This window comes from Stegostoma tigrinum, chromosome 36, assembly GCF_030684315.1.
Source record: "Stegostoma tigrinum isolate sSteTig4 chromosome 36, sSteTig4.hap1, whole genome shotgun sequence".
In the NCBI taxonomy this organism is placed as follows: Eukaryota; Metazoa; Chordata; class Chondrichthyes; order Orectolobiformes; family Stegostomatidae; genus Stegostoma; species Stegostoma tigrinum.
Window position 1 is genome coordinate 2,985,429 of NC_081389.1, and position 13,350 is coordinate 2,998,778.

Genomic DNA, 13,350 nt, shown 5'->3' on the forward strand with positions numbered 1-13,350 from the left:
ACACATCCTGAACACTACGGGCAATTTAGCATGGCCAATCCACCTAGCCTGCACATCTTTGGACCGTGGGAGGAAACCAGAGCACCTGGAGGAAACCCATGCAGACACGGGGAGAATGTGCAAACTCCACACAGACAGTCGCCCGAGGCTGGAATCGAACCCGGGTCCCTGGTGCTGCGAGGCTGCAGTGCTAACCACTGAGCCACCGAGCCGTCCTTTTCCACTTGCAATTTTCCTAATGCTGTAATTTCTTGAGTACAACTTTATTAAATTTCTTCTAGATTCTAGACATCATCCATAAATATGCCCCAGCATCAATGTAAGTGTCTTCCTCAAAAAATCAAAGACAGTTACTTCTATTTAAAAACAGAGTCCTTGCAAAATGATTTTTTAGTGCAAAGGAAGAATCTGTGTGAATATCTAAATTTAGAATTAATATTTTACAAGAATAGCTAGAATTTTATAATATATTAAGGAATGGATGGATTTGGAGGGAACTTTGTAATTATGGATTGTTTGAGAGTGACCAATTTGGTGGATTCTAATATATCATATCGATAAGCAAGTAGTCACAATATTCCACAGATTCTCTTAAAAGTATTTGCATATTTTGTCAAAATTTTCATTTCCGTTGATCCTTTCTCTGCCAGGGTTGTACTTTTTGTCTTAGTTTATGGGTTTGCGTTGGTCTAATATTTCCAAGTGATAAACAGAACAAATATCCAATCCCTGTAATCCAGTGAATCTCCTGTACAATTTAAATGCATCAAACTTGCCAGAATTTCTGCTTCCTTGGTGTCAGTCTGTAGTTTTTTTTACCAGCTTTTAGTGAGCAGAAGATCAATAGTGCCACTGGTGGTAACTCTGATCAATATGTATGCTTCTCCCTTTTTAATAATGTATACATTTATGGGTTGTTTAGTTGCTGTTCTCTGAAATAAACAAAGCTTCAAATGCATTTCACTGGAGGCTTATCTGCCCTATGTTGACATGTAAGACCATAACACATAGGAGGAAAAGATGTAGGCCATTCCGACCAACAAATCTGCTTGCTATTCAATAAGATCCTCACTAATCTGATACTTCTCCACTCCTGGAGCCTTTTCCCATATTGATTAAAAGTCTCTTTTTCTCAGCCTTCAATATACTTAATGTTCCAGTCTCTCCAGCCCCCTGTGATAAACAAATCCACAGACCCACTACCCTTATCTCTCTGTCTTAAATGAGCAACCCCATTCTCTGAGATGGTGCTCTCTGGTTCTAGATTCTCCTCCATCTGTAATTCCAAATTCACCAGGAAACTTATGACTCAGTAAAATCTCCTGTCATCTTTCTAACCTCCAATAAGTAAAGGCCCAATCTATTCAACCACTTGCTACAAGAAAATTCTGGCATTCCCAGAATCAACCTGGTGAGTTTCCTTGAACTGCCTTCAATACCAGAATATCTTTCCTTACATAAAGGACCAAAGCTGTTCACGTATTCCAAATATGGTCTAACTACTGCATTTTATAGTTCTGGCAAATCATCTCTATTTTCATACTCCATTTCCTTTGAAATTAAGGGAGCTGTCCATTTGCCTTCTCTACTACCAAGTGAACCTTGATACTAGCATTTTGTGATTTATGCATGATGACTCCCAAAGCCCTCCAGAGCTGTTCAAAAACTCTGTAAACATAAATCCACATTAATAAAAAATTCTGCTGCACGATTTTAAAAGCTCTGTTAAACAATGGGGATAAAAAATCTCTCTTCTATGTCTATAATTTTAGACAATAAACAAGCCGTCCACGTGTAGATCTGTCCAAAAGGTCTGATAATAGAGCTGTACTCCTTGCTCCTGTACTGAAATCCATTTCTGATGAAGGTCAATGTACCATTTGCCTTCAGAATTGCTTGATGTACCAGCATGTCAGTTTTCAGTGACTCATGAACAAGGATATTCAGGTCTCTTTGGACATCAACAATTACCCAATCCCCTTACCATTTATGAAAACTGTGCACTTTCCCACATTATATTCCATCAGCCATATTCTTGTTCCTTCATGCAAACAGCCCAATTCCTCGTGAAGCCTCCTTGTATTGTCCTCACACGTAATTCCCATTGAGTTAACGAAGTTGCCAACATTATCTTTGGTCTCCCTATTCAAAGCAAAAGTAAAGTTTGCTCAGCAGGAGTCCTGTTGCTCATCAGCTTGTCGCATACACTCGGGGTCTAGGAGGTCTCATGTCCACCTGTCCACAATGAATTGCCATTGCTAATACCAGTAGAATAGACTGTGTCCCATTAGCTAACTCTGGGTGTACATGAGTTAACCCTACCCTTTGGACATGATGTGGGGACACCTGAGATGATGTGTCCCTATCATCACTTGACTGGTGCTTAAAGTGAGGGAGTCTAGTTACACTAAGACTGATAAGCTGTGGTTGGTTTCCTAAGAGGATGATTGAACACAGGGATCTAAATTTGTGAGAGGGCTGCAGGAAAGGTGATGGAGAGAGGCTGTTTCCACTGGCAAGAGGGTCAATTACCTGATGGCACAGTTAGAATAATTGGCAAAAGACAGTTTGTGCATGAACTGTGGTTGTGGGATAAGGGCTTAAAATTACCAATAGGTGATCTTAATCAGTTTATATCCCTCAGTGGTCTGTTTGTGTCGTCTTCACTACTTCCCACTTATTGTTTCATCCAAAAACTTGAAAATAGTGTATTCATTTCTTTTGCCCAAGCTATTAATGTATATTTGACTAACTGTGGCCCCAACGTTGATCAATTTGGCACTCCACTAATTGCACGATGCTCTTCGAAAAACCCACCCCTCCCCAGCACTTATCCCAACTCTCCATCAGCTATTAGTTAGCCAGGCCTGTATCTGTGCTGATGTACTGCCATCCCAACACCAAGGACTGTTATTTCTAAGTAACCTAAAGTGTTGTACCTATTGAACTATCTTCCACTGACAGCATTTTTGTTGAAGAAATTAGTCTGCCTTAATCAATAGATATCACAGAAGTTCTCGGCCTGGAGTCTCCTATGCAATTTCCAGAACTTTCAAAAGGAAGTTGAAGAAATATTGGTAGGGGGAAGAGAGACACCTGGCTTATAGGAACAGAATGTGAAGTAAGTTTGGCAAATTCTTTCTAAAAAAGTGTTAGTAAAAGCATAATGGGCCAAATAGCTTCCATCTGCACGCACCTCGCTGTATCATTTCATTCTGTCAAACTTCCCAGCCCTGGAATGAGACAATGCAGAAAATACAGTCAGTGGAGGGTAGTTCAATAGGTACAACACTGCTTGTGTTCCTGTAAGCTGACATATATAATGCTGGAAAATGTTATGTGAGTTTTTTTTGGGGATGATCACCAGTTTACATGATACAATTCCTATGTTCATTTGCAAATGGGAAAATTCTAATATTTGCAAGCATCCAGATTCCCAAATAAGCCAATCAATCTGCTTTTATTTCATAATATTCAATACTCTAGCCTAACAAATTGCTAATCTTTGTCTTGCAATTTACAACTGATCTCACAACATCTTTTTGAGGGAGAGTTCCATATTTCAATTACACTTTTGCACAAGTATTCACCCTGAATGGCCAGGTTCAAATTTTACATCTTATTCTGGAGAGAAAATATTATTTCTCTAGATACGCAAACAAATTTTTTAATCACCTTAAACACATTAGTTAGATCAGCACCTAATGTTGTGTATTCAAGTGAATGCAAATCTAGTATGTACAAACTTGTCCTTGCTTGAGGGCTGACTCCAAAGTATTAAGCACACCTGTAGTTTATAAATTTACATATTCATAACAAAGTAGTATTGCTTTTAAAATAGCAAAGAACTACATTCGAAAGTACAATTTCATTCCAAGTTTGACAAAAAATAGTTGGAGAATTCTTCACTATAACTCATCAGCCAGATAACATGTATCTGTTTTCCTTCCAGATGTAAATGAATGTGAGACCAATCCTTGCATTAATGGAGAATGTAAGAATGTACCCGGCAGCTATTCATGTCAGTGTTTTCCAGGAAGTACTCTTGACGCATCAAGAACTCAGTGCATAGGTTTGTCTATTTAAATTTATTTTAAACATACAAAAAAGGCTGTTTCGTTTGGGCATGTCATTTAACATGAAAACAACGATTCCTTTTTGAGTGCTGAGAAGCTTTTACAAACTAATTTTTGTAAAAGAAAAACCAGTATAGATCTACATAATAGAAAACAAATTGATGATCGTATGCAGTTTTGGTGTTCTTGTCTGAGCAAGGATGCTCTTGCTATAGAGGGAGTACAGCAAAGCTTTACCAAGTTGATTCCTGGAATGACGGGACTGACACATGAAAAATTAAGCTGGTTAGGATTATATTCACCGGATTTCAGCCGAACGAGGGATCTCCTAGAAATCTACAAAATTCTGTGGGGATTGGGCAGGTTAGATACAGGAAGGATGTTCCTGATGTTGGGGGAGTCCAGAGCCAGAGGTCTTGTGTAGGGTAACAGATAAACCTTTTAAGAATAGGATGAGAAATTTCTTCACCCAGAGAGTAGTAAGCCTGTGTAATTTACAGAAAGTGGTTGTGTTTTTGATGAGGAGATAGAGATACGTTGGGAGGGTGGGATCATGGTAGTGAGTTCAGTGATCAGCAATGGTCATAATGAATGGCAAAGCAGCCTTGAGGGCCCAATTGGCCGACTCCCAATCTATCTTTTATGTTTCTCATTCCCTTGAGTGTTGTTTAGTTGCACTTATTAATTTATTTGGTAGCACTGCACCAGTGAACTGATGTTGCCAAGAGTAAAAGTTCACATGTATTCTTTCAAAACTGAATAAATGCCATTAATCTACTGTGGATGAGAATTATAACTGGCAAATAAAGTGCAAATAAATTGCACAAGAAATGTCAGTTTTGTCTATGTGCAGATGCATTTGAAATAATGTGTTTTTTAGTTTCTAACAACTTCTTTGGAATGAAAATAGAAAAAAAAGTTAATAAAAACCATAAAGTCTAAATTGAAAGTCTGGCTGCTGAAATTCCCATGCTGAGTGTGTAATAGAAAGTTGGGAAATATGCTTGATGAGGTTGCAACAGCCTCTTAAACCATTGTAATCTATACAGATGTTCCCACAATACTGTTAGGTGTTTCAGGATTCTCAAGGAATGGTGATACATTTCAAAGTTGGCATGAACTAGCTAAGTAGCAATCTCATAATTCAGATATTAATTTTAAGCAAGAAGAAAAACGCTGGAAACTAAAACACGATCTAAAGACATTATTTTTATTTTAAAGACTAAAAATATCCACCAATCTATTCATCAATCAGCTTGTTTCCCCACAGTTGGGTCTTGCTGATGTCACTTTCCAACTGCTGTCATTGCAGGTTGGCCTCTCTGGATCTATGCCTTTTATCCTCTTCTGTTCACCTTTGTTCTGGAGAGTTAGTTTCTTGCAGTAAACTTTACTCAAAGCACCTTTGCACCAAATTTTCACTTCAAACCAAGTTTTTAACAGTATTGTCAATACTCATCAGGCTTATTCTCACTCAGCTGTAGCCCCCACACTGCATGAAGAACTTTTTTTGATGTGTCTCTTTTCACTTGTCATTTAGGAATGTGTAAAACAGTAGAAATCCCCCTTATGCCATAAAGTTCATGCTACATTATACAGTAGTTCATTCAAAGGGCACACAGTCTTTACACTGATTCTTTTGCATATTCTAAACAAGCTTTGAACTTGGAATATATGAAACTGTGTTTTACGGTAATTCAATAAAGTGTCACTTCATGAGTATAGTTGTAAGACAGTTGATATGCATACTGTTTTTTCTATTAATGTACTTTATTAAACATTCAGGAAACTTAAGATTATTCTAGCTACCAGACAGAAATTCTGCCAACTGGTATTTTCATCTGGAAATATATTTTTTTTTCCTACAGAAACAGTTAAGGGCACATGCTGGTTGCAACATATTGGTGGACAATGCGAAATAAACATCAATGGTGCTACACTGAAATCAGAATGCTGCTCAACATTGGGTGCTGCATGGGGGAGTCCATGTATTCCTTGTAAAATAGGTAATCATACTCCTAACAGACACCACATATTAAAACAGTTTACTTTGCACTGAGTTTACTTATCTCATTTTCTTGTTAATAATGCTACCACTAAAATCTTAAACTTTCTTTTTGGAAATATATGCTGTCACAGATGATGTTAAAGAATATATAATTAATTTTAACCCTAATACTAAGCAGCAAGTCAGGGAAAACAACAAGCAGAGAAGTTACATTTAATATAGAAATGGAAGAAAAATGATAAGGTCAATAAAGCACTAATTAAGGTACATGAAAATTGATCTGCGCTTGGATTTGTAGAAGGCACTTGATAAGCTGCCATGTCAAAGGTCTCGCACAAAAATAAAGTTTGTGGTGTATGGCATAACATATCAGCATGGTTAGAAGATTGGCTGAAAACGTAGAGCATGCATAATTGAGTCCTTGTTTGACAGGCAGGATGATGTGATTGGAAGTCCTATGCTGGGGTCTCAATGTTTTAAAACTTCAATCAGTAACTTAAATGAGAGAAGCAAATGCACGGTCACAATTTTGAAGGACAACACCAAGGTAGGAAGATATGTAGTGCAGAAAACATGTGGTTACAATCAAATTTAGACAGGTTGAGTAAGTGGACAAAATTTGGCTGATGGAGTATGATGTGAGAAAAATATGAAATTGTTCATTTTGGCAGGAGAACTGAAAAGGAAGAGTATTTCTTAAATGCAGAATGACTGCAGAATTCTGAGTTTCAGAGGCACATAGCTGTTCTATTGTAATGGCACATCTTTTGTGAATCATGCAAGAGACAGAGAAGTGGTGGAAGTCTGCTTTTTCTTACTGGAGAGCTGTAACTAATAGTGTTTCACAGTGATCAGTGCTGGGAGCCCAGTTGTTTGTAATACATATAAATGATTTGGATGAGAATATCAGTGGTTTGATTACTAAGTTTGCAGACAACACAAAGATTTGGGGATCTGCAGATAATGAGCAGGATTGCCAGAGAATACAGCAGGATATAGATGTAGTGGAGACTTGAGTGAAAAATTGACAGATGGAGTTTAACCAGAAAAGTGAGGCGATGCGTTTTGAAAGATCTAATACAGGGTATTTACAGAGGGAAGTATACATTAAATGGCAGTAGTTTTAGTAGCGTCAACATACAGAGGGATTTCGGTGTATAAATTCCTTCAAAGTGGTAACATGAACGGATCAGGTGGTCAAGAATGCACATGGGATGCTTACCTTCATTAGTCAAGGCATAGAGTGCAAAAATTGGCAAGTCATGTTGCAGCTTTATAGAACTTTAGTTTGGCCATATTTGGAATATTGTGTATATTTCTAGTTGTCACACTTGCAAAAGGGTGTGGAGGCTTTGGAGAGGGTACAGAAGCAGTTTACAGTGTGTTAACTATGAGGAAAGATTGGACAAACATGGTTTTCCTTTAAAACATTAAAGGGTGTGGGGATGACCTGATAAAAGAATACAAAATTGAGAAGGTAAGGATAGTCAGAGTCTCTTACCCACCATAGAAATGGCAGTTACTAAGGGATATAGATTCAAGATAAAGGGGGTGAGCTTAAAGGAGATGTGAGAGGCATATTTGTTACACAGAGTATGATAAGTGCCTGGAGTGCCCTGCCAGAAGAGGTGGTGAAGGAAGAAGTTATCTTGACAGAAGTATGATTGGGCAGTGAATAGAGGGATACAGACGGTGTAGAGGTGCAGTCTTGGTGGGCTGAGGGTCTGTTCCTGTGCTGTAGTGTTCTTTGTACAGCACACAATCCAGAAGGCTAAAGTAGTGCTATCCCTTAATGTGAGAAGAATGGAATGCAAAATGAGGATGTAATGCTCAACAATGCGGATATTGTTGAGACTACATCTCGATTACTGCATGAAGTTTTGGTCTCCTGACTTAAAGATGCAAAGCATTGGAGACAGTTAGAGGAAGCATACTAATCTGATATCTGGAATATTTGGTTTGTTTTGAGATAGGTTGGAAGAACGGTCTTGTTTCCACTGAAGTTTAGAAGAGTGAGGGAAAATTTAATTTAAGCGTGAAAGATCCTGCGATAGAGTTGATGTCGAGGGGATGTGCCTTCGTCGACGAAGCCAGAGCTAAGTGGCACTCTTTTAAAATTGTGTTGCCCTTTTCAAATGGAGATGAGGATTTTTTTTCCCTGGGAGTGGTGTGACTTCTAAGCTCTCTAATAATGTGGTGGAGGAGACCATTTTAAGGAAGAGTTTGATTCTTGTTAGGCAAGAGAATCAAAGGCTATTGGGGGTGAATGGGAATGCAGAATTCAAAAAACAAACAAGAGGAAGATTGAGCGGCTGACTGGACTACTACTACTTCGGTTTCATAATTTTATACATTAGATTCTTGAACCTTCTCTCAGAAAATACTGTCATATAATGGAAAAAAGATTGAAATAAATGGTAAATCAGCTAAAAGTAAGGGAAAGGAACTAGGTAAGGTTATTAAGGGTTTATAATTCATGATCTATTAGCATTCTTTTAAATTATAGCTTTAAAGTTTTCTATTCATCTTTCACATTATTGGCAACTTTTAATTATTCAGTGCTTCCATTTGCTTCATTAACATTTTCAGCCATGTCAGGTTTGTGCTTGGAGTGATGTCAGTTTAAGCATTAAACAATTAGGCAATTGCTGACTCAAGACCAGCACCCCCTCTCATCCCCGCCTCCTTGACCTGTCCATCTTCTCTCCTACCTACCCACTCTTCCCACCTCACTGACAAACCCCCACCCCCACTTCCTACCGATACTCACCTTTACTGACTTCATCAGCCTCCTTGACCTGCCCGTTCTCTCTCCCACCTGTCTGCTCCACTATCCACCTTCTATCACCAACCCCTCTCTTTATTTATTTCAGAGCCCCACTCCCCTCCCCCATTTATAGTTTAAAGTTTGAAGCAAGCTGTAATACAAGCTCTGACTGCCTTGAAACTTGTGCAGTTGCATCATGTCATTCTGATTTAAACACTGAATTTATTTCATGTGAATAAACTGTACTGTTTCTAGATGTTTAACCATGCTATTCAATGTACAACCATTACGCTACAGTTGATCAGCTTTCATGCATCAAACTATCTAAGACCAACTTCCCATGGCAATCTAGCTGTTGATTGTAATTTTTACTGAGGCTAAAATAGAGGGAACACGGAACAAAATTATCCCATTGATGCCACTAAATAGCTTCAAGATCATAAGACATGTATGAGCAGGAGTAGGCTATTCAGACCATCAACTCTGTTCTGCCATCAGTGCCATCATTGGCTAATCTGATAATCCTTAACTCTGCATTACTCACTTTCCCAAAACCTTTGATTCCCTTTCTGATTAAAAATCTGTCTGTCTCAGCCTTGAATATACATAACGGCCCTACCTCAACTGCTCTCTTAGGTAAAGAATTCCACAAATATACTGCTTTTCAAGAGAAGAAATTCCTCCTTAACTCATTTTAGATCGGCTTCTCTTTATTCTGGGATTATATCCTACAGCCTTGGACTCACCGGCAGGGGGAAAAAAACCTTTCTTCACCTATCCCGTCAAGTCATAGAGTCATAGAAGTCTACATCAAAGATACAGGCCCTTCAGTCCTACTTGACCATGCCACCCAATTTTTACAATTAAACTAGCCCCATTTGCCTGCATTTTGAGCCAAATCCCTCCATACCTACCCCATCCATGTGCCTGTCTAAATATTTCTTAAATAACAAAATTATTCTTCCTTCCACCACTACATCTGGAAACCCATTCCAGACACTCACCATCCTTTGTGTGAAAAATTGCCCCTCTGATCCCTTTTGTATCTCTCCCCTCTCACGTTAAACCTATGCCATCCAGTTTTAAACTCTCTCACTATTGGGAAAAGCTTATCTATGCCTCTCGTAATTTTATAGGCCTCAATAGGGTCACTCCTCAAGTCTCCTACACTTCAGGGGAAAAAAAGTCCCAGCCATTCTAACCTCTACTAATAACTCAAACGTTCCAGCCCAGATAGCATCCTAGTAAATCTTTTCTCACTCTTTCTAGTTTAATAGTATTCTTTCTATAGTAGGGCTACAAGAACTGTATGCAGTACTCCAAATGTGACCTCACTAGCTGCAACAAGATGTTCCACCTCCTGTACTCAGTGCTCTGACTGATGAAAGCATACATGCCAAAAGCCGCCTTCACCACAGTCTACCTGTGACTCCACTTTCAAGGAGCTACGAACTTGCATCCTTGGATCTGTTGGTTCTATGACATTCCCCAGGGCCCTACGTCGATTGTGCAAGTCCTGCCTTGGTTTGACCCACCAAAATGCACACCTTGCATTTACCTAAATTAAATTTCATCTGCCGTTCCTCAGCCCACTGGCCTAGTTGATCAAGATCTTGCTGTATCCCCAGATAATCCTCTCCATTGTCCATTATACCACCAATCTCGGTGTCATCCACAAACGTACTAACTATACCTCCTAAATTCTCATCAAATCATTTACATAAATGACAAATAACAGAGCACCCAGCACCGATCCCTGTTGCACACTGCTGGCCACAGGTCTCCAGTTTAAAAAAGAATCTTCTACCACCTGTCTTCTACTGTCAAGACAATTTTGTATCCAGATTGCTAGCTGTCCGTAGAACCCACACGACTTAACTTCACGTAACAACTTCCCATGCAGTACCTTGTCAAAGGCCTTGCTAGGCAACGTCTACCACACTGCCTTCATCTATTTTCTTGGTCATCCCTTCAAAAACCTCAATAAAATTCATGAGACACAAATTCCCATGCACAAAACCACGCTGACTATCCCGAATGAGTCCTTGCCTCTCCAAATGCCTGCAGATCCTGTCTGTCAGAATCCCCTTTAACGACTTACCCACCACAGACATTCGGATCCGCATTGTATAATTCCCAGCCATTTGCCTACAGCCTTTCTTAAATAATGACTCATGTCTCATTTGAATCGTTTATTTTTAACGAGGTCACCTCTTATTCTTCTAAACTTCATTGAGTACTGACCCACCCTACTCAACGTCTCCTCAAAACAGTCCCTCCACACCTGGCATTAACCTGGTGAAACTTCTCTGGATTGCCTGAATGTTAGTATATCTTTCTTTAGGTGCAGGGCCCAAAATTGATCACAGTATTCCAGAAGTGGCCTGACCAATAGCTAGTAAGGCTTTGGCAAATCCTCCGTTGCCTTTGAAATAAAGACCAACTTTCTGTTAGTGTTCCTTATTACCCATTGAATGTGGATGCTACATTTTTGAGATTCATGGTTGAAGCAGCAATGCTTACTACTTGGTGCTCGCTATAAACCATTTGAGCTTTACTTAAAATTTTTCGTTACTTTATTATTACTTTGGGACGGCACGGTGGCTCAGTGGCTAGCACTGCAGCCTCACAGCACCAGGGGCCCGGATTCGATTCCAGCCTCGGGTAACTGTCTGTGCGGAGTTTGCACATTCTTCCCGTGTCTGCGTGGGTTTCCTCCAGGTGCTCCGGTTTCCTCCCACTGTCCAAAGATGTGCAGGCTAGGTGGATCGGCCATGCTAAATTGCCCGTAGTGTTCAGGGTTGTGTAGGTTATAGGAGGATGGGTTTGGGTGGGATGCTGCAAAGGGCAGTGTGGACTTGTTGGGCCGAAGGACCTGTTCCCACACTGTAGGGAATCTAATCTAATCTAATCTAATCTTATCCTGTACCAGATATCACATATTGTCATGACCAGAAATCCACTTGCTTTAGTAATTATTTCAAAACCTAATAAAAATTACAGATTTTTATCAATATTTTCCTTACCACTATATAAATTGTTTCCAAAAGCATCACAGAATTATGATAAGCATCTAAATCGAATAATAATTTGTATAAAATACAAAGACAGTCTTCATCCTATTTAGGCAATGAATTATCCTTCCTCACATTGGGTATTAGCTGAATAATTGCTCGAGGGATGGAGTTTAAAAACAGGGAAGCTACGCTGCAGCTGTATAGGGTCCTGGTGAGGCCACAACTGGAGTGCTGTGTGCAGTTTTGGTCTCCTTACTTGAGAAGAGATATACTCGTACTGGAGGGGGTGCAGAGGAGATTCACTTGGTTGATTCCAGAGTTGAGAGAGTTGGATTATAAGGAGAGAGTGAGTAGATTGGGATTATACTCATTGGAATTCAGAAGAATGAGGGGAGATCTTATAGAAACATGCAAGATTATGAAGGGAATAGATGGAGGCAGGGAGGTTGTTTCCGCTAGCAGGTGAAAGTAGGACTAGAGGGCATCGCCTCAAAATAAAGGGAAGCAGATGTAGGACTGAGGTCAGGAGGAACTTCTTCACCCAAAGGGTTGTGAATGTGTGGAATTCCCTGCCCACTGAAGTGGTTCAAACTACCTCACTGAATGTTTTTAAGGCAAGACTAGATAAATTTTTGAACAGTAAAGGAATTAATGGGATTGGGGAGTGGGCGGGTAAGTGGAGCTGAGTCTCTCAAAGATCAGCCATGATCTTATTAAATGGTGGGGCAGGCTCGAGGGGCCAGATAGCTTACTCTTCCTCCTAGTTCTTATGTTCTTATGTAATTGCCATTGTTTAACAGAGCAAATTCTTCAACAGAATGTGTTTGACAAGTTTTGCTTTTACTCATATGTTTTGAATCATATAAACATTGTAACACTTAAACATGATTTTGCCATGACAACATTAAAGTGAATTTATTCCAGCTCTTCTCCCTTTTCATGCTGCCTGATACAGTCAGGATTGTGCTTGTCACTTTACAAATAAAGACAGGCTTTTTTCAATGAAAAACTAACCAGGGTTTACATGGTTCAGGAGTGATAGAGAGGAACATAAAAAAAGGTAGGAAGATGCAGTACTGATTAAGAAGAATGTCACAGCTGCATGAAGAGAGGGCACCTTCTGAGGGCTCATCCAGTGAGACAGTATGGGCAAAACTCAGGAATAAGGAAGTTGCAATCACAGTGATGGAATTATCCTGTAGGTCTCCCAATAGCCAGTGGGAAATAGAGGAACAGATATGTAAGCAGATCATACAAAGGGGTAAAAACAGCAGGGTTATTGGAATGAGAGATAATGGGAACTGCAGATGCTGGAGAATTCCAAGATAATAAAATGTGAGGCTGGATGAACACAGCAGGCCAAGCAGCATCTCAGGAGTACAAAAGCTGACGTTTCGGGCCTAGACCCTTCATCAGAGAGGGGGATGGGGAGAGGGAACTGGAATAAATAGGGAGAGAGGGGGAGGCGGACCGAAGATGGAG

General features: G+C 39.7%; 1 protein-coding gene across 1 annotated transcript in view; it reads left to right on the plus strand.

The window, feature by feature from the left end:
- The window catches only part of LOC125446730 (fibrillin-1-like), a 570,259-nt gene that overhangs the window by 335,196 nt on the left and 221,713 nt on the right, over nucleotides 1–13,350 (plus strand). The window contains exons 20-21 of the mRNA XM_048520489.2: nucleotides 3,953–4,072; nucleotides 5,945–6,082. Of these exons, the coding sequence (XP_048376446.1) occupies nucleotides 3,953–4,072; nucleotides 5,945–6,082 (258 nt within the window). The remainder of the gene's footprint in view (nucleotides 1–3,952; nucleotides 4,073–5,944; nucleotides 6,083–13,350) is intronic.